The 19,680-nt window shown below is 40.6% G+C and overlaps 1 protein-coding gene across 4 annotated transcripts in view; it reads right to left on the bottom strand.

Annotated features, from left to right (window-relative positions):
* Positions 1–740: 740 nt before the first annotated feature.
* Positions 741–19,680, bottom strand: part of USP6NL (USP6 N-terminal like) — a 134,987-nt gene continuing 116,047 nt past the window's right edge. For all 4 annotated transcript variants that reach the window (XM_054178501.1, XM_054178502.1, XM_054178499.1 and 1 more), the window contains 2 exons: positions 17,213–17,365; positions 741–2,539 (listed from right to left, as the gene is read on the bottom strand). In XM_054178501.1, the coding sequence (XP_054034476.1) occupies positions 1,104–2,539; positions 17,213–17,365 (1,589 nt within the window). In that variant the 3' untranslated portion in view covers positions 741–1,103. The remainder of the gene's footprint in view (positions 2,540–17,212; positions 17,366–19,680) is intronic.

Here is a 19,680-nt window from a genome sequence, read left to right as displayed (position 1 = left end):
TGGGGTAAAGAATGGGCACAACAAAATGGAATTGACAGGACAAAGATGAAGGAAAGGGACACTGCATACTCACACAGCTCAAGGAATATCAAGCTTTGACCAAATCTCAGCCTCCCACATGTACTTCATAGGAGTGCCAAATAGCTGGCCATTCTCTGATACCTATGAGACTTGGCCCTGCAACTGGTTCGCTTCGCTTGACAGCACAGCATGGCAAAAAGTGAAGGGTGCAGCACCATTTCTGTATCTGGCATTACACTCGCTCTGCTCCAATATTCTGCATATAGGATAAGCTTCTGAAAGTAGATTTGGGTGAAAAAGTAAAGATTCTCTGGTTTCAATACACCTAAAAAAAACCAAACACTGTCCTGAATTTTAAGCACCATTTCTTAGCCAGATTAGAGAGACATTTTTGGCTTTCTGCTTTTGCCTGCCTGCTCCTTCCTGCTGAGGACAATGATAAACAGTAGTCAAAGGAGAAGAAAGTAACTCATGTAAGATTAAATTAACAATAATCCCAAAGCATCTCTCCTGCCCAGAACAGATACTGGGATGCTGAGGCAGCTGTATTAAAACAACAGAAATTCCCATTCAAAATGAATGGCTTCTCAAATAAATTACAAAGAAAAATTAATATGAAATAAAAGTACTTCACATGCTTTGCCCAACATTAAATGCAGTTACATTTAAACCCTTTAGGTCTTTTCCACATGTGGTCGTGTATGGTAAGTGCACACTCGCACGCATCTCTACAGTGCATTAAGGATGTCAGTCAAAGTACAATTGGTCACTGTGTTACAGATTTTAGGCAGAAGGATTGTAACACAAGTTACTTCAATGTAAGGAACAATGACGGTATTAACCACACAGTCTATATGGTCTTATTGCTATGTCTACGTGCATCAGATCACTTCCAGGAGCTTCAATGCAAGTCTCAGAACTCAACTAGTCTTCAATCAAAGAGTGAAACAGCTTTGAAATAGTGTTGCTGCTTTTGAGACTCATGAACCGTCTGCATGTCACAGAACTGCTGTGGACTACTACTAACATCAGTGTTCAACTGGGGTTTGGGTCCTGCCATTTTACTAAGAAAAAACAGGTTCTCAGAGAAGCACGGATTCATGCATAGACAGTCCATCATTTCTGTTTCGATAGTGCTGGGCTTGAGCTGATGGGTTTGAATACTGGTATTGTGGTGAACCATGCTCTTCCAAGGTTGGTGAAGTCCTGTATCTTATTGGACTATCCACAGAAACAGCAGGAAGACTATGGTCTTGAAAAGGTGTTGACTGAAAATGCTGGTATTTCTGGAAATTATCCAAGTGGCCTCTGTTAACATCTTGGTTCCAGGGTTGTCTGTAGGGTTCATGTCTGTAGCTATATGCAGCATCTGGCCACTTTCTATCTTCTGGTAAATAATCCACTGGAGGAATTATGAATTTGACACCTGTGGGGGACCTTGAGCTTCCCATGTAAGCATCAACAGAGGCTACTTCTATCTGACCAGGGGCAGGTGAAATTGGATTTTGGTGACTGGGAGGATAGGAATTTATTTGTAGTTTATCTGGAGAATAATCTGCTGAGATAAAAGAACCATATGGCCTAGCAGAAGGGCTGCTTCGATTCCCATGATAATGCAGAGGTACAGAACTTGTATTGCTCATACTGGAAACATGCTTTGGGGAATTTCCATGGTAAATAGGTGGATTACTGTAACATGGCAGTGGCTGTTTTACATTCAATCCATGAGGTGGTCCCTCAGGGTCTGATGAATATTTTGGAGATCTGGGCTGTGAAGTGAAGGTGTAATTATTGGGTATTTTTAAAGGAGCTGGTATCTTTTCGGTTTGCTTTCTTGGACTGCTAGAAAACGTTACGTGTCTAGGGCTCTGCGGATGAGCTCGCTCAAGCACCTCCTCAACAAGATTCTCATTCTCAGCTTCTGGAACATTGTCATACTGAGATGCATTAGACCCTCGCTTACCCTCATCAGCATCCATAACCCTCATCTTGTGCTTTACATTCAAAGGCTGTGTTTCTCCAGGACTTGGTGGTGGGCCTGAAACCGAATGGTTTATTTGCCCTCCTTTGGCCTCTGCAGTAAATTTCATTGTCTTTTCAATTATTTTGGTATCAGATGGTTTATTCCACTTAGGTACAAATTCCCTTCTTGCATTTGAAGTAGCATTAGAATTCTGATTAGCAGCTGCATTATTATAGTGTCTTGAGTTGTCTTGCTCTGTTAGCAGAGGCTTTCTTCTTGTATCTACCTCGTTCTTAGATGTACTACTTTGTGTCTCCATCGGTCGAGTCTTCTGCTGTTTTAAGGAAGGTCTCTTTTCCAGTGAATTAATTCTTTTTCGGTTATTTGGTGAGCTTTCTGGTTCTTCTCCTGAGGATGGTATCCTCTCTGTCCTTCTTGTTGGTTGTGTACCAGTGCTGTTTTGTCCATTAAGCATTGGAGTGGAGTTAACCGTAGCAGGCTGAGGTTCTGATGGAATCTGCCCCAGTGGCTTCTTTGGAAATTCATCTTCTTTACCTAAAACAAGAAAAGCAGTAACATAAATTCACCTCTGCACAGAAGTCGTCTTTGATCTGTTTGTCATGCAAGCAAAAATAGCTAAGAACTCAACTTCCTGGGCCTCTGAGTCACCATTCTGCTAAACACCTCACAGGTTGTTCCTGTATACTGACAGTGAACAAAGGTTTTGTTTAGGCTGTCATCTCAACCAGTTACTCTGGTTCTCCTTTCAACAGCTGATGTGAGCTTTTGCTCATTCACAACACTGCTGTAAAAAATAATTTTCCTAGGTGACTTCAAGTTCCAGTGCCTACTCTGTATGTAACCCACTTCACATTATCCCTGTCACATTAACTACTTTCTCCACTTTTAAAAATCTTTCTCAGTATCCTTCTTTCAATGTATTGTCTTCCATTCATTCATCATTTAATGATCACCTCTGGTAAGCTATGCTACCAGCTCCTCGCTCACATGCATGCACAAGCACCCTGGCAGACATCTTAGAACTTTTTCTCACTATTTTTTCTGGATGGAGCTCCCATTAACATTTGCATAGTGAAGCCCTTATTGCCCCTCAGTCCCTGCCTAGAAATTTCAACTTCAGATTAAAAAGCTACAGTGTAACTAAAAGGCTTTACACAGAATCCTGCTTTTTTTTCAGTTCTGTTTTTTATCAGTTATGGAACAACTTAAGCAGATAGTAGTGATACTGGCTACATCATCATTTCAACTGAGTGTTCAATGGACAAGTTTTGCTGAACATAAGGACATCATTTACAGCACTAAGGATATGAACAGAAAGTTCTCCCAGACTGGAGCTCAACACATTGCAACAGCCAGTGGTAATCACTGGTTACATAAGGACCCAGAACAATTCACATTGCCACTGAAGAAAGAATAAAGAAGCATTTCATTGCTTGAAGCTGCTCACAGAACAATTCACATAGAATTTTCTACTGCAGTCTTTCTTCTAAGCAGTCAACACCCTTCATATTCTCAGCCAAAGTCTTTTATCCTATCTGCTTGCATATAACTTACTTAATCCTGTCATATATTATTTTCCCATTATAAGCAGAAAAGGTCACATACTTCTCATTAAATGTATTAATCTGAATGTAATTGATTTGATGTTCAGTATGTCCCAAATAATAATAATAATAATAATAATAAAAAACCTTTTAAAGTCAGCATAACAAAACAAATCCTACTCACTTTACATCTATTTATTAAGCAAAAAGTCTGCCGTAAAGAGGGAAAAAAAAGAAATTGCTACCCTTGCTTAAAAGTCAGGCAAAATAAATGATGTAAAATCTCTTTCCATAAAATAACTGTTAAATCCCTCCTTCTTCCTAAGACAAGAACTGTAGAATCTTTCCCAATCAAAGATCATAAAGTTAGCACTTCACTCTTTCTAGATATTTGCAATTAAAATGACTTTTATGTGTCTGTATGGCCTCAGAAGAGTGAATCCATAGAGATGTCTCTATACCTGACATGAGTGCTGCAGTTAGACGTGAGCTATGTTCATTTTTACAGTCAATAGTACAAGTCCTGTCTTTGATGACTGCTTCATGATAGAGATCACAGAGGAAAGGCAGCAGCCAAGGTCAGTATTATTTATTATAAGAGCTAAGAAACTACCATCATGGATCAGTTGCTATCTAAACCAAATGAAAACTTACGAGTTTGTGCCAGCTAGGACATAGCAGGAGGACAGCAGAGAAGAACACAACACCACCACGTGTCACGACAAGATAACTAAATAAGAATTACCTCCCAGAAACAGCGTCTTTGCCAAACAACTCCCCCAGCCTTTTCATAGAATCAGTAAGGTTGGAAAAGACCTCAGAGATCATCAAGTCCAACCTAATACCTAACACCTCATGACTAACTAAACCATGGCTTCAAGTGCCACATCCAATCCTTCTTTGAACACCTCTAGGGATGGTGACTCCACCACCTTCCTGGACAGCCCACTCCAATGGCCAATTACTCTTTCTGGGAAGAGCTTTCTCCTTACATTGAGCCTAAACTTCCCCTGGCGCAGCTTGAGACTGTGTCCTCTTGTTCTGGTGCTGGCTGCCTGGGAGAAGAGACCAACCCCACCTGGCTAGAACCTCCTTTCAGGTAGTTGTAGAGAGTAATAAGGTCTCCCCTGAGCCTCCTCTTCTCCAGGCTAAACAACCCCAGCTCCCTCAGCCTCTCCTCACAGGGCTTGTGCTTGAGGCCTCTCACCAACCTTGTTGCCCTTCTCTGGACATGTTCAAGTATCTCAATATCCTTCTTAAATTGAGTGGCCCAGACCTGGACACAGTAATCAAGGTGTGGCCTAAGTAGTGCGGAGTACAGGGGCAGAATGACTTCCTCACTCCTGCTGGCTGCACTATTCCTGATGCAGGCCAAGATGCCATTGGCCAGGCAGAGAGGGGCCTGGGGGTACTGGTCAATGGTAGGCTGAACATGAGCCTGCAGTGTGCCCAGGTGAGGAGAGGCTGAGGGAGCTGGGGTTGCTTAGCCTGGAGAAGAGAGGACTCAAGGGTGACCTTATTACTCTCTACAACTACCTGAAGGGAGGTTGTAGACAGGCAGATGTTGGTCTCTTCTCCCAGGCAGCCAGCACCACAACAAGAGGACACAGTCTCAGGCTGTGCCAGGGGAGGTTTAGGCTGGATGTTAGGAAGAAGTTCTATACAGAGAGAGTGATTGCACATTGGAATGGGCTGCTGGGGGAGGTGGTGGAGTCACCATCATTGGAGGTGCTCAGGAGGAGACTTGATAGGGTGCTTGGTTGCATGGTTTAGTTGTTTAGATGGGTTGGATTGGTTGATAGGTTGGACGCGATGATCTTGAAGGTCTCTTCCAACCTGGTTTATTCTATTCTTCTTGGCCACCTGGGCACACTGCTGGCTCATGTTCAGCCAGCTGTCAATCAGTACCCCCAGGTCCTTTCTGCCTGGCTGCTCTCCAGCCACTCCGACCCCAGCACTGCATGGGGTTGTTATGGCCAAAGTGCAGCACCCAGCTTGGACTTGTCAACCGCCATCATGTTGCACTCTGCCCATCTGTCCAGCTTGTCAAGGTCCCTCGCAGAGTTCTCCTACCCTCTAACAGATCAACACCTGCCCCCAGCTTGGTGTCATCTGCCAGCTTACTGATGATGGACTCAATCCCCTCATCCAGATCATTGATAAACATATTAGAGCATAGGGCCCAACCCTGATCCCTGGGGGACACCACTAGTGACTGGCCACCAGCTGGATGTGGCACCATTCACCACTACACTCTGGGCTCAGCCCTCCAGCCAGGTCCTAACCCAGTGCAGAGTGCATGTGATTTTCAAAGTCTTCACATGAGACCAATGGACATATGGAAACCTAGCCCTTGCTTTAGAAATACACAACTTCAGAAACCTCACTTCACCTATTATAAGCACAGCCTACTCACATTTTCTGGAGAAAAACCTTCCACTCTTATTTTTCCCTAGTTACTCTCTGCTCAGTAATCATACAACCATAGAATGCACTGGTTAGAAGGGACCTCTAGAGGTCACCTAGTCCAATACCCCTGTAGGGAACAGGGACAACCCCAACTTAGATCAGATTGCTCAGAGCCCCATCAAGACTGATCTTGAAAGTCTCCAGGGATGGTGCTCCATCACCACCTTGGACAACTTGTTTCAGTGTTCCACCGTCCTCATATTGTTATTAATAATACACAAGCCAATGCTCTTACACTGAAGGTCCCCAAAGGGGCGATTTCACATGTTGAGTTGTCTTCCAGCATCATACCCCTGGCACACCACACTCTGATGGAGAACACCTATGGAAATAGTTGCAGGACAGTGCAGCAGGTTACATGGCAGGGCAGGGCCTGTGCATTAAGTTCTGACAAGCAGGTCTTCAAGTCTTGTGGGTTGTTCACTTTTGCAACAGGGCCCCACCATCCCCAAATCAGGCTAAAATCTGGAGCACAGACTTTAGACTTGCAATCCCCAATAGCACACCACTGGAAGAACAGATGAAACGACAAAGAAATGAGTTGCATGGTTGCTGTAAATGGATGACTTAATAGCTCTGCAGTATATTGTCTGCTGCACCAGCCTCTTCAATTTTTTTTTTTTTTGAATCTTTATGAACAGGAGTTCACTTTCTGAGCTGGCTTTGATTTGGAAAAAAGGCATTTGTACAATTGAATTCCATTTGCATCTTCAAACAGCCAAACTGGCAAAGCTGAAGATCTTGTCCTCTAAAAAAGAATTGATTTCCCCCTCCCACCCTCCCCAATACTGGAACTACAAATTACAGTGCTTGCAATCTTAATAATTTTTAGGGATGGGATGTCATCCAGAGGGACCTGGTGGGCCCAGGTGAACCTCATGAAGTTCAACAAAAGCAAGTGCAAGGTTCTGCACCTGGGCCAGAACAATCCTCACTATCAATACAGACTGGGGGGTGAGGTGTTAGAAAGCAGCCCTGCGTAAAGGACTTGGGGTTACTGATGGATGAGAAGCTGGACATGAGCAAGCAGCGTGCGCTTGCAGCCCAGAAGGTCAATTACATCCTGGGCTGCCTCCAAAGAAGTGTTGCCAGCAGATCCAGAGAGGTGATTCTGCCATTTTACTCTGGTGAGACCTCACCTGGAGTACTGTGCCCATATCTGGAGCCCTCAACATAGGAAGGACATGGACCTGATGAAGAGGGTCCAGAGGAGGGCCACGGAAATGATCAGGGGGTTGGACCACCTCTGTCACGAGAACAGGCTGAGGGAGCTGGGGTTGTTCACCCTAGAGAAGAGTCTCTGGGCAGACCAAATAGCAGCCTTCCAGTACCTGAAGGGGGCACACAGGAAGGATGGAGGGAGACTGTGTACAAAGGCCTGCAGTGACAGGATGTGGTGGTTTTAGGCTATGCCTTTAAAATTTAGTAGCAGATTTTGATCAGAAAAGTAGAAAAATATAAATAAATCATTATTGACTGCAAAAAGGAAATCAAAAGATGATTCTAAACAATTCATTGGATAAATGTCTGGGATAAGAGGAGCTGTACCATATCATTTTTTTCTCATTCCTTTTTCTCTTCTGATCTCAGTGGTTTTGCTTTGCTCAGGATAGAGATAACATGCTTCTGGCTGGCCTTGGATAAGTCTAACCCAGTGCTTTCTCTCTCAACTCCTCTGTCTCTCTGGGACAGGGGGATTTGGGGAGGCAGTGGAATAGCTTCCTGGGTCTTTTGTCTGGGGGGGGTTTCGTGTTGTTTGCTAATTGTAAGTATCTGTATAATACTGTAAATACTGTATATTTTGCACCTATTCATTGCATTCCATTGTAGAGTGTAGTTTTTGCTTGTAAATACAGCTTTGTTTGCTTCTGAGTTAGCCTGTCTGAAGTTAATGCATGTGCATATATATGTATATATATATAAAACTGAAGACAAATTCCTCTAGTAGCTGCAGTGCTGCTTCATTTGTTCAAAGACATTAAAAGCATGAACTGCTTTCCTTTCTTCCAGCTTTTACTCTTTAAGAAACAAATGCAAAGCAATATGAGACTCTTTGAAATGCACTTGGTTGTACAATAAAGGTGAGTCTTGTGTGAGGTTCTTTTCAAAATTTCACACACTTAAGGTTTCTTAATTACCATTAAGCTCTAATAAAACCCAAGTGAGAATACTGCAGACATTTTCACTGAATTCTATCTATGCTTTGAAGATAACTTTCTGTCATCTTTCCTTCACATTTTAGGCTAAAAGAACACACAACAACTAGGCATATGTGGGCTGCACTGTATAGATGATACATGCTATAACATGAATTACAGCCGTAACATGAACACCAGTCTTGCCATGTCTGTTGTGAAGCTGTTAAAACTCAACATTAATTCATATACTGAGTAACAAGCAAAGCATTCCAAGACAATAGTTTAGAAGAAAACCTCTGCACTCCAACAGCATGACACCATGTTTATAGGCTTAGTGCTTTAAGGGAAAACAAAAATGTGGAACAATGTGTACAAGTGGTCAGTGAGAAAAAGAAGACATACGCCTTTAAATCTAAGACACCAGCCGTCCACAGAACGTAGTTTAACTTGACCTCAGACAGAAACAACTGACACAGCTTTCTAATCAACCACATCTGCATGTGAAACTTTAAGAAAGGCCATGCTGCTAGAGTCCCAGTGGCACTGCAGGTGACATTGGTACTGGTGGGCACTGATAAGTAAGGACACGTCCTGCACAATGCTTTGGCTTTGTGAGCAGAGGTTTAGGATGGGAATGCAGGAGTCACTGGAGCAGAGGACACTCCAGGAATGAAGCAGTTCAAGGCAGGACATTGTCTAACACACAGCCAGGTGAAAGAACATACACAAGGTCACAGGGTTAGCACCTACAAAGCTACAATATTGACTTTAAACCTCCAGGGTGGAAAAACAATCCCAAGAATTTGTATACAAAACTCAAGATGTAAAAACACAGCCCAATGCTCAACACACGCAGAGCACTGGAGGTTTGTTTCCAGCTTTACTAGGGGTGGCAACAGTGTTCTGCTGGGCTGGTGTCAATATTTCACTGCTTTTCAAGTGGACTGCAGTATTTAGGAATCAAAGGGGAAAAAGAGAAGCTAGAGCCATGGTTTAGTAGTCATGAGGTGTTAAGTGACAGGTTGGACATGATGATCTCTGAGGTCTTTTCCAACCTTATTGACTCTATGATTCTGTAAAGGTACTCAATCCAGTAATCAAAGCTAGGAAGCACAGAGCTTGTTCTGGTGCAAAAATGACTGAGGTCTCATCACCTCCTGCATACAAGACACTGGAGAAACAGAAGTTATGTAAGGATCTAGGATCCTGCAGTACAAAGACATCCTGCAAACCTGTCACCTTCTCAAAGGAAACTAAATATGTTTTGAAGCACAAAACAGGTATTTAATTCTAATTTAAGAGTACAGATCAGACATACATATACATACATACACATACACACATACAGAGCTGTCACTTCCAGTAGAACTAGCAAGTAATTTATACGCAAATAAAAACTCCTGAAGTTCAAGAAAGGTCCACAAAATGAAACAAGTAGAAGAAAATTTCATCTACCAACATGCACATTGACACTTTGAGCCATTCCTCAGATGCATAAAATAGCATGTGTCTATGAACGCTTTAAGCAGCCCTCTATCAGCAAGAACAGCAAGAAAACCATGATGCTGCAAGCAAGCAAGTTAGTAAAGGCAAAAAGCTTAGGAGGGGAAACCATAGTGAAAAAGCAAACAGAAGAAACCAAATCACAACAAACAACTCTACTATTGAGGTGGACATAAATAGCCTGCCAAAGCAGCATGCAAAAGCACCAAATCTTCTTACAGGCCACATATCTTTTATCTGCCAGTTTTCCACTCCAAATCTGCCTAGAGCCTCACACGGAGATTTTTACCATCATCTTTACTACTTCAGCTAAACTCACTGTTCAAAATCCTCAGATCTGAGTGTGCAGGAATTTTAATTGTATGTTTTCAAGGACATTTGATTGTGTATCTGTTAGTGCTGCTGGTCCAAAGCCTGAGTTAATTCTCCAAGTATGCCCAGAAAGTGAAACTACTGAATCTGACAAGAAGTATTTCTGGGACAAGTGCTTTTCTATACAATCTATGATGCTTACACACAAGGTTTAAAAGCATTTTAAAATTAGAAGTAAAGACAAAGCTGTCCAGTCCAGCTGGGACTGTTTCGGCAGCGACCTTTACAGTCATCGAATATGCTTTTTTTCTTCAGAAGCACACTGGGTAATCAGATTTTTCCTGGGCTGCCAGTATTCACATGAGATGTGCAACTGGGTAGCTCTCAACTTCTCTCTCCCTCTTCCTTCAACAGAACAGGTGCCTAGGCAGAATTTAGTTACTGGCTTTTTCCAAAGGCAAACATAGTAACTTCTATCAGTTTACAGAGCTGGGACTATAGGATTCTCCATTTTTGCCTCTGTTAAAAAAAGGTGGTAATTTAGTTGGGTAGTACGCAGTATAGCATAAAATAAACAAGCAACAAAGACAACAGGGTAAAAATGGGTGAGGAAGGAGAGAAATGGAATGAGAGAAGAGACAATTTAAGCAAAACATGAACAATCAGATGCTTGTTTGCTGCTGGTAAACATATCTGACATGAAAAGGGGCAAAATAAACATGAGCACATCTGACTGTTCTCAAAAAGATAAAAAATTCAAGTCATATTAAAGGAAGTTTTGGTCTCCTGACTTCCTTCTGTTTTAACATGTCTTGGTCACCACCCAGTGGAAGTCGGTCTCAACTACAAGACTTTTACAGGTAATTGCTTCAGGAGGCACTAACAGCCTTTTGCATTGAATACCAGACATATAATTGGAGTAAAGTGCTTTAAGTGCTCTCTCCGGTGAGTAACAGCCTAATCCTCAATTTCAGCACCAGAATACATGCACTTTGACTGTTCTAACACAATTTTCAAGGATGGTAATGGTCACAAAAACAACCCTTAAAATGACATCTTGATATTTTGTGTTTATCTTCCATTAGTGACATTTCATCTTACTGCTTCAGTTTACAAGTCCAAGAAAATTTCCAAGAAATTTTAAAGTGCCTGTACTAGAAGCTCAAGCAGCTGTCTGAAAGTCAACCTCTGCTCCTCCTCCTTTATATGCCATCATTGGCAGAGGAGTTACTAAAAGGAAATCTTCCCTGACAACTTGTCAGTAGAACAAAATACCCTGCTTGCCTTTCTACTGTTATGCCACTATTGTAGTACTGACAGTAAGGAAAAGTTATTTTATAAACATTTGCATTTAGACAAATGAGAGAAATAAACCCCATTTTTTCATCAGCCAGAAGATATAGGTGGGCACTTGTATGTCTCTAAGTTGCTAGTGCAGGAAAATAATATTAATAATAATCATCATCTATAATTAAATACTTTGCTGTATATCCCTAATTCCACATTTCTTCCAGGAAAACGTATTTCCTCAAAAGGTCAGTTTAAAATAGGAATATGAACTAAGACCAACATCACTATCCGGTCACATTCTAAAAAAGCATGCAAGTTCTGAACAGCAAAGATTTTAAAATTATGCAAAGCCAAAGCCTAATACTGCAGAAAATAATATACCAAATATGTTAATATACATATATATACACATATTTATATATGTATAGAGTATATATTATATAATATATATCCATATATTAACATCCCTCATAATACTGCAAGGTAATTGTATCACACACACCAAAAAACAAGGCAGAAGAAATTAGTTTAGTTAATTAAACTATGAAGTGCAGTGTATGAAATAGCTACTTGTATATTCTTCAAGCACAAGTGAAAAATCCAAAATTCCTCTGAAACAAAACACAATCAAGAGAGAGACACCATCAGAAACAGGAAAAGTCAAGTTGACTTACATACTCCTATCGTCAAAAGGTCCATTAACAGCAGAAAACAGACAATACTTAAAAGATTAACAACCTAGTATGTATTTCTGCACTGTCACTGATGAGTATTTAAAACAGCTATTTGAATAGAACATATTGATAACAACTAAATAAAAGATATACTTCAAGATACACAGTAGACAAACATACAAACATCTAAAAATTTATGCCAAATGCAAGATTCAAACTTAGCCAGTTTTCCCTGCATACAGAAAAGTCTCAGAGACCTAGAACTGAGTCAGAGTTTAAAGCTGCTGTTTAAGGCTTCAATAATTTAAACGTTCAATAATTTAAAACAAAATAAAATCCAACCCAGGACCCCTCTCTGTCCTCCCTTTTCAGGACAGTGAATATCAAAATGCAGGTGAGAAATTGTGTCAAGAACAGACCTGAGAGCCTTCAGTCCTGAAGGTGGGCCTGACAATCTTGTTTATGAAGCCCTAGTTTAACAAGCTATTTTCAGCCATGTATTTGAAACCAGAGTATGAAACTTCCACTGGTAAGCACTTATGTTTATTAAAGTCAAGCACTGTTTAAAAAAAATTAATTAAAAAATACTGTTTATTAAGCATTGCATTCTTTGTGTAGTCCTGTAGGAATAACTCGTGGGAAAGCTGGAAATTCTATCCATATCTTTGTGAACATTTAAAGAATTTTACTGCTGATTTAAGTAACAGCCAAGGAAATAAACTGTGCCAAGAAATTTTGCAAATGAACAGTTTTTAGCAAGAAAATTCCTTCACTGTGCTCTTCATATCATTCTTGAATTAAGGAAGAGATTGTCAGCTCCACATCAGCTTTGGTTCCTTGAGAAGATGGAAACAGAAGTCATACAAATTTAAATACAGATGCTGTTGAAGAACCTGTTCAAGCAGCACAGACACCCTTCGTAATGTTCCAGGCAATCCAGAAAATACCAATTGTCTTTTCTACTAAATTTGCTTGAGGATATGTCAGAGGAGAAGTCTGTTAAAAAACATTCTCCTGGACAGGTGTCACAGCCTGCCTCTCTGAGGGCTTGATAACCAAGACACTTGCCCACAAGAAGCATGCTTATCCAGCTCAGTGTCTCCAGAGAGTCACTGGAACATGCGTGACTACCATGAGCATTAAGAACAGCACTTAGGTTGCAAGCCATCCTCTGAAGGTTGTAGTTGCTAAGTATAGGCTAGCCTACAGCAGCCAGCAGTTAATAGTTACCATAAAGAGGAATAAAAATCCATGGTGTGCTTTTATGCAAAATGGCCCTAGTATTGGCAGAAGTATTTCACTGACATCCAAAATTTGCATGATCCCCTTAATGTCCATGTTCTGGCTGAGCATTTTAAGGATTTTATCAGTGAGAGAACACTCAATGAATTCCCTTCCTTCATCTCTGCTCTGGAGGGAACAAGGAGCTCCTTAATTCAGTGGAAGAAGACATGCAGGAAGCAAGCCAGAGAAAGCTACATCAGACATAGGCAGACATCCCCTTTAGAGTAATGCAGAAAGTTATTATCTCTTTTAATATCCTACTGCAGCTTACCCTACTAGGGCAGGAAAATCTATACAGCCTAACAAGGATGCCAGATGGAAAATTCCACTGAGCTTAATTAGCTTACTGCTATTCCTGGATGACTGATACTGATGTAACTGTAAGATGGAGATATTTTTTTTTTCTTTTCCCTACTATGTATTTTTAGTTTAGTTCTTAAAGGTGTAATTGTTGATCACTGAAAAAAAAAAGTACAAGACAGGAAGCAGCACTTTGATTTCAGCTGCATAGAGTAAAAAACACTATTTTGTCAAGCTACAGTAAACGAAGACTTTCGGCTTATTATAAGCACTGATTTTGTGAATTTTACGTTACATCAGAAGACAAACAGTAAAAGGAGACTGCAGGTAGTAAACACAGTGTCAGACAGATACACGTATTGTGTTTGCACAGCAAGGGTTTGTAGCGGGGAGGCTATAGGGGTGGCTTCTGTCAGAAGCTGCTAGAAGCTTTCCCCATGTCTGACAGACCCAATGCTAGCCAGCTCCAAGATGGACCCACCACTGACTGAGGCTCAGTGTCAGTGGTAGCACCTCTGTGACAACACATTTAAGAAGCAAGGGGAAAAATCCTGCAGAGAGCCATCAGAATACTGAACACATAAGAGAAAACAACTCTGCATATACAAACATCAGAAGGAGGGGAAGAAGGTGCTCCAAGTACCAAAACAGAGATTCCCCTGAAGCCCGTGGAGGTTAACAGTGGAGCAGATATCCACCCTGCAAGCACGTGGACGACCCAATGTCAGAGCAGGTAGATAACCAAAAGAAGTTGCAACCCGAAGGGAAGCCCATGCTGCAGCAGGATCCTGGCAGAACCTGTGGAGAGAGTTATCAACACTGGCGCCAAGTTTACTGGCATGATTGTGACCTTGAGGGACCAACGTGGGAGCAGTTTGTTCTGGAAGGACTGTACCCCACGAAAGAGGAGGATTCAAGTTGGAGAAGTTAGTGGAGAACTGTCTCCCATGGGAGTGACCCTACATTGGAGCACAGGAAGAGTGTGAGCAGTCCGCTCCCTGAGGAGGAGGCAGCAGCACAAACATGTAATGAACACCCACTCCCTGTCCCCATGAGCCACTGAGGGGGAGGAAGTAGAGAAAATTGGGTGGGGAAAAGGTGTTTTTAAGGCATGAGTTTATTTCTTATTATTGTACTCTGATTTGATTGGTAACAAATTAAACTAATTTCCCCAAGATGAGTCTCTTTTGCCCATGATTGTAATTACTGAGTGATCTCTCCCTATCCTTGTCTCGACCCATGAGCTTTTCATTGTATTTTCTCTCTCTGTCCAGCTGAGGAGGAGTGGCAAACCAGCTTTGGTGGGCACCTGGCATCTATCCAGTGTGCAAGATGCAAGTAAAGCTGAACGTCTAGAGAATGCCAAGAACCTGTAGAAAAACATTACTGTCTGAAGATGGTGAACAGTAAAACCAAACTGAATACCTGAGTGGAAAAAGGAAAAAAAATAAAATTAAAAAAATTAAAGGCCTCTGAAATTCATAAGAACAACAACAAATGAGGCATCCTCACTCAGATACGGAAAAAAGCAGACAAACCAGATAGATTCTCAAGGATTAGGATAAAAGCAATTTGTATTTATTTTGTGAAAGGTTAAGTATTTACCCCTGGCAAAAGTATACCACACAGAGAGGCCTTCCCAGGCTACTTTCAAATTAAAAACAAAAACAGCTCACTTCCTCACCTAGCACCAAAACATACCTCACTTTGGCTTTGCTTTCTGTATGTCCCTTGTCATTGTTCTCTGTAAGACAGCTTGTTGTGTCTATCAGTTTCTGTTACTGAATTTCAAGGTGGATGGCTTTTACATAACCTAGAGCCTCCTTTAATTGTCTGTGAAAATCTAGAGTATTCTCAAAATTTCACTTGAAGGAATTTTACACTTTCCTAAAAGACAAGCCTTAAAACATAAATAAGTTAGGAACAGACTTTCTGCCTTTCTTTTTTTTCTCCCCATCAAGAAAATTTCCAGTAAATTCTTTTTCCACAGAAGTTCTCAACACAAGTTACAGGCGTGGGATTTTCTAGAAAATACATTAACTCCATCATTTGGCAAACTACAAAAATCCTTCCCCAACTGTTCAGCTACCACAATTTTAAGTAGAGACTTGAAACTCCTCACTGCTGAAATTTACTTTACCATATCCATGAAAAATTTACCCATCTACAAATAAAGTTTTCTGGTGCAATCCCCTCCCCATTCAAACATAATCACAGAGTTTAAGAGAAAGCACTCCTATGATCTATCTTCCTTCAACATGATGGAGTGGAATTGATGCTAAAAGACAAAGTTGCTCATTGACTTATTTGCTCACATCTAGTCACCATGACCAAGCGTCAGCGGTGACAAGATGACTGACATCTTTCAGCACATAGCTGAAAAGCAGTGCTGAAAAGAGAGGCTTGCTCTGAAGAAATAGACTAAAAAATGATGGAGAGAAGGCAGGATGGGAAAGCTGTGACTAGAAACAGGAAGCAGCAGTGCATGCAGTAACATGGAGAACAACTGTAGTCTCGTAGAACAGTCTGCGGATGAGGACCAACAGGACTGATGAAGATTAAGATGAAGATTAAGATGAAGAGACAAGAGCAACAAATAAGACTTACACCTGAAGAGAGTGCTGAACAGATATTACAGAAAGAGGACAAAACACAGAAACAGAGAGCATGAGAAATAGGAAACTGACAAGAAGGCACGATGATGGGAAATGAATGTATAAAAAGCATTTGTGTTCAAGAGAAACAGATCTGCTGAAGAACCAGATGAAACAGGCATCTATTTACAATGACTAGATTTGAAAGAGTCCCAATACTGCATGCAATATATAAGAGCAATGGAAAAATGAAGTTCATTAATGAAACAGCTTCAGGAAAAGATTACCACAACAATACCACACAGGCAACCTTTACGCTGACAGTTCTTAATTTCTGCAAACTAACCACAGCAACTCAATACAGTTATTTGCAGGTAATTTCTGCTGTATTTTACAATTAGCAAGGATAAAGAAAAAGGACTTTGAACAACCTCGAGAAAAATTCTAAATAAAAATTGTGGAGGGAGGGACAGAAAAGGTAATAGGATCTCCATAGAGGAAGAAGAGATCCCATACACATTTCGTAAGTAGTGACCCTCAAAACAACCACTGCCACTTTGCAACCACAAAGCACAAATACAAAGGCTGAGAAGAAACAAAGTCATTAATTCAGCTGAACACCTGATAGACCTATTGCAGGTCTACCACCTGCAAACAATTAAAAATCTGGGTTTGACTAACAGAAGAAACTATCTGACCTGAAGTTTGTTTCATAGCTAGTTAAGCTACAAACCAGTCTGGATTCTCAGGCAGCATCATTGCTTCAGATGATTTTAAAATTTGATATTTAATCTATCTCAAAGATTTTATAAAGCCAAGTTAATAAAATCATCAATACATAGGATGTTTTAAAATGCTTTGCCATTAGCATACAACCAGTAAACAAAACACCAGAAACAGAGCAAACTCATGAAAAGAAGGGTGTTGATTTTAACCTGTAAAGTATCTTTGAGTGAAAAACAAGCAAACATGTCAAAACCTATGCAATTATGAAGAAATAAATGTTTGTGCATCTTTTAACAGCATGAATTACACTTTAGAAATGGACAATGTGTGAATACTACAAATATCTAAATCTGCAAATGTGCAAGTTTCTTACCAGCTGCTGGTAAATCCAGCTTTGCTCGTTTCAATTCTGATATAGAATTTTGGAGCTGGTCTATTACAAAGTCATCTTCATAGAAGAAATCCTTGGCTAAAGACTCCTGCAGAAATTTCACAAGTTCTTCCATTTGTAATTTCATCAGATGCTCTGTATAAAGCAGAAAGCATCAAACATTAGAACATCTTGATTATGAACACTGGAAAGTCTACTTGAGGCATCAGATGTTTTTCTTTTCAAAGAGAATGAAAAACACTTATTAATTAAGCAGATAATAAAATTCTACACCAGAAATCTCTAAAATGCATTAAAAATTCAGCTTGGAAATACTTTCTACTTATTATTCCTTACTTAGAAGGGGCATCCTCAGAAAACTACATGCAGCTCACTCTTCTTCAGCTTTTTTATGTCCAACAGCTTCAGGTCTTTCTGCATCCTCAACTTAAAAAACACTGCTGTGCATCTGTACAACATACATTAGCTCTCAAGTGATTCACCACTGCATTAACTCCCAAGGAAATTACGATGGCAGTTCACACTTCAGAACTACTATTCCAAGCTCTCTGAAAACTCAGGTACCTTTTGCTACCTCAATCAAACTCAGGTCATATTTTGAAAGCCATTTTACACTTAGCAGATTATTTGCCTTTCCTTTTTATTTTACACAGCAGTGAAGTCACGCTTCCCACATGAACCTGCTCAACATGCAAAGCTGTAACTGGAGATCTGTGTAGATTCTTTAGGCACGTGTATGCCACTGGAAGTTCCTGAATGTACAATTTTACTACTGAAACCATAAAAATCAAATAAATAATGGATTTTCACATGAAAATGTTCTTGGCATGTACTCCATGCTTGCACTTTGGACAGCTATACCATCAATATTTTTAAGAGTAGACAAGAGACTGGAAAACCAGTATCTGCCTTATGCTGTCTTCTTTGCCAGTCCTCTAATCTTTCTCTTCCCATAAGGTGTTGTGATCATGGAGGAAGTTGCTATGTACTTGCTAAGCAAGCAAACCTGCACTCCAACTTTTCCCTTGGGTCTTCCCATTAAAAGAACAGTGAATAAAAAGAACAAACAAAACTCAAAAGTCTATTTGCAAATAAAGAAGAGAAACAAAATTGTTAAGCTTAGCAATTTGTCTCTCAATATTTAGCTTTCTTACATACAACTACTAAAAAGGAAACCTTTTTCATTTTTCAAAGCAGCTTATGGACAAACTAATGAAAGCACCCCAGCGAGACAGTCAGGTAGTATGACCACAGTTCAAGAAGGGTAAACTAGAAGGCAAATTAAAACAGCAGCCCTCTTGAGTTTACAGAATCAGTCGACTTCACCGAGCAAGCCTAAGTCCCAGAGTAAGACTGTATCAAACTTGAGCTACAAGGTATCATCCTGACAAATGCTCAAGTACGTTTAGAAGCTACCAACCATCCTCCAAAGCTCCTTTGGAACTTAAGGTGCTAAATCACATTGATGAACCAGGCATAATTGCACTGGACAATTCTTTTCTACAAAGTATCCCTTTTTACTTCACTCAAAGGCAAGGGATGGAAAAGAAAGCAGTCTATGGAAATTCCAGATTTTAATTACGTTTGTGGACACACAACAGTATAGAAGTGATTACTCATTGCAGAGTTGTTTGCTGATATTTTCAGGTATTTAGTAGCACACTCTGGATTCTTTCTGCACTTCTGATTATTTAAATCCTGTGGGGTTAACAAGCTATTTCCAAACTATGGAACCACAAAATGTTTTCCCCATTGTTTAATCAGCAACACAGCTCACCTCATCTCAGAGTTTAAATAACTTCCTTACTGTAGTAAGTATTTTTCTTTGGCAATCCCACTGCACTTGGTCTGGCTGAAGCTGAGTTAACTTCCCCCACAGCAGCCCTCATAGTGCTCTCTGCTTTGTATTTGTCACTGGAAAGGTGTTGATAACACACCAGTGCTGCTGAGGAGAGCCTGCACTGCATCAAAGCTGTTTCTGCAACATCCCCATTACCAGTAGGCTGGGGGTGGGCAAGACCTTGTGAGGGTACATAGCTAGGACAGCTGACCTAAACTGACCTAAGGGATATTCCATAGCCTAAGACATCTGCTTGGCAATAAAAGCTAAGATAAAGGAGGAGGGGGAGGAGAGGGGATATATTCATTATTAGGACATTTGTCTTCTGGAACAACAGAAGCAGAGAATAAATCTTTTGTTTTCTTTTGCTTCTGCATATGGCCTTTGCTTTCACTTTATTAAACTGACTCTATCTTGACCCACAAGTTTTTCTATCTTATTTTCTGCCCTGCTGAGGAGAGGAGTGATAGAGCAGCTTGGTGTCCAGCCAGGGTCACCTCATCACACACATACATTAACAAAACAAAGATTTGCTTTTGGGGGTATAAAAATACTTGCCAGAGATAGCATAAGGCAAATGAGAAACTAAGATTTTCACAAAAGGTCAAGC

The sequence above is a fragment of the Dryobates pubescens genome, chromosome Z (genome assembly GCF_014839835.1).
Source record: "Dryobates pubescens isolate bDryPub1 chromosome Z, bDryPub1.pri, whole genome shotgun sequence".
In the NCBI taxonomy this organism is placed as follows: Eukaryota; Metazoa; Chordata; class Aves; order Piciformes; family Picidae; genus Dryobates; species Dryobates pubescens.
The sequence above is the reverse complement of the archived record's forward strand: the minus strand, read 5'-3'. Positions and strand labels throughout refer to the sequence as shown.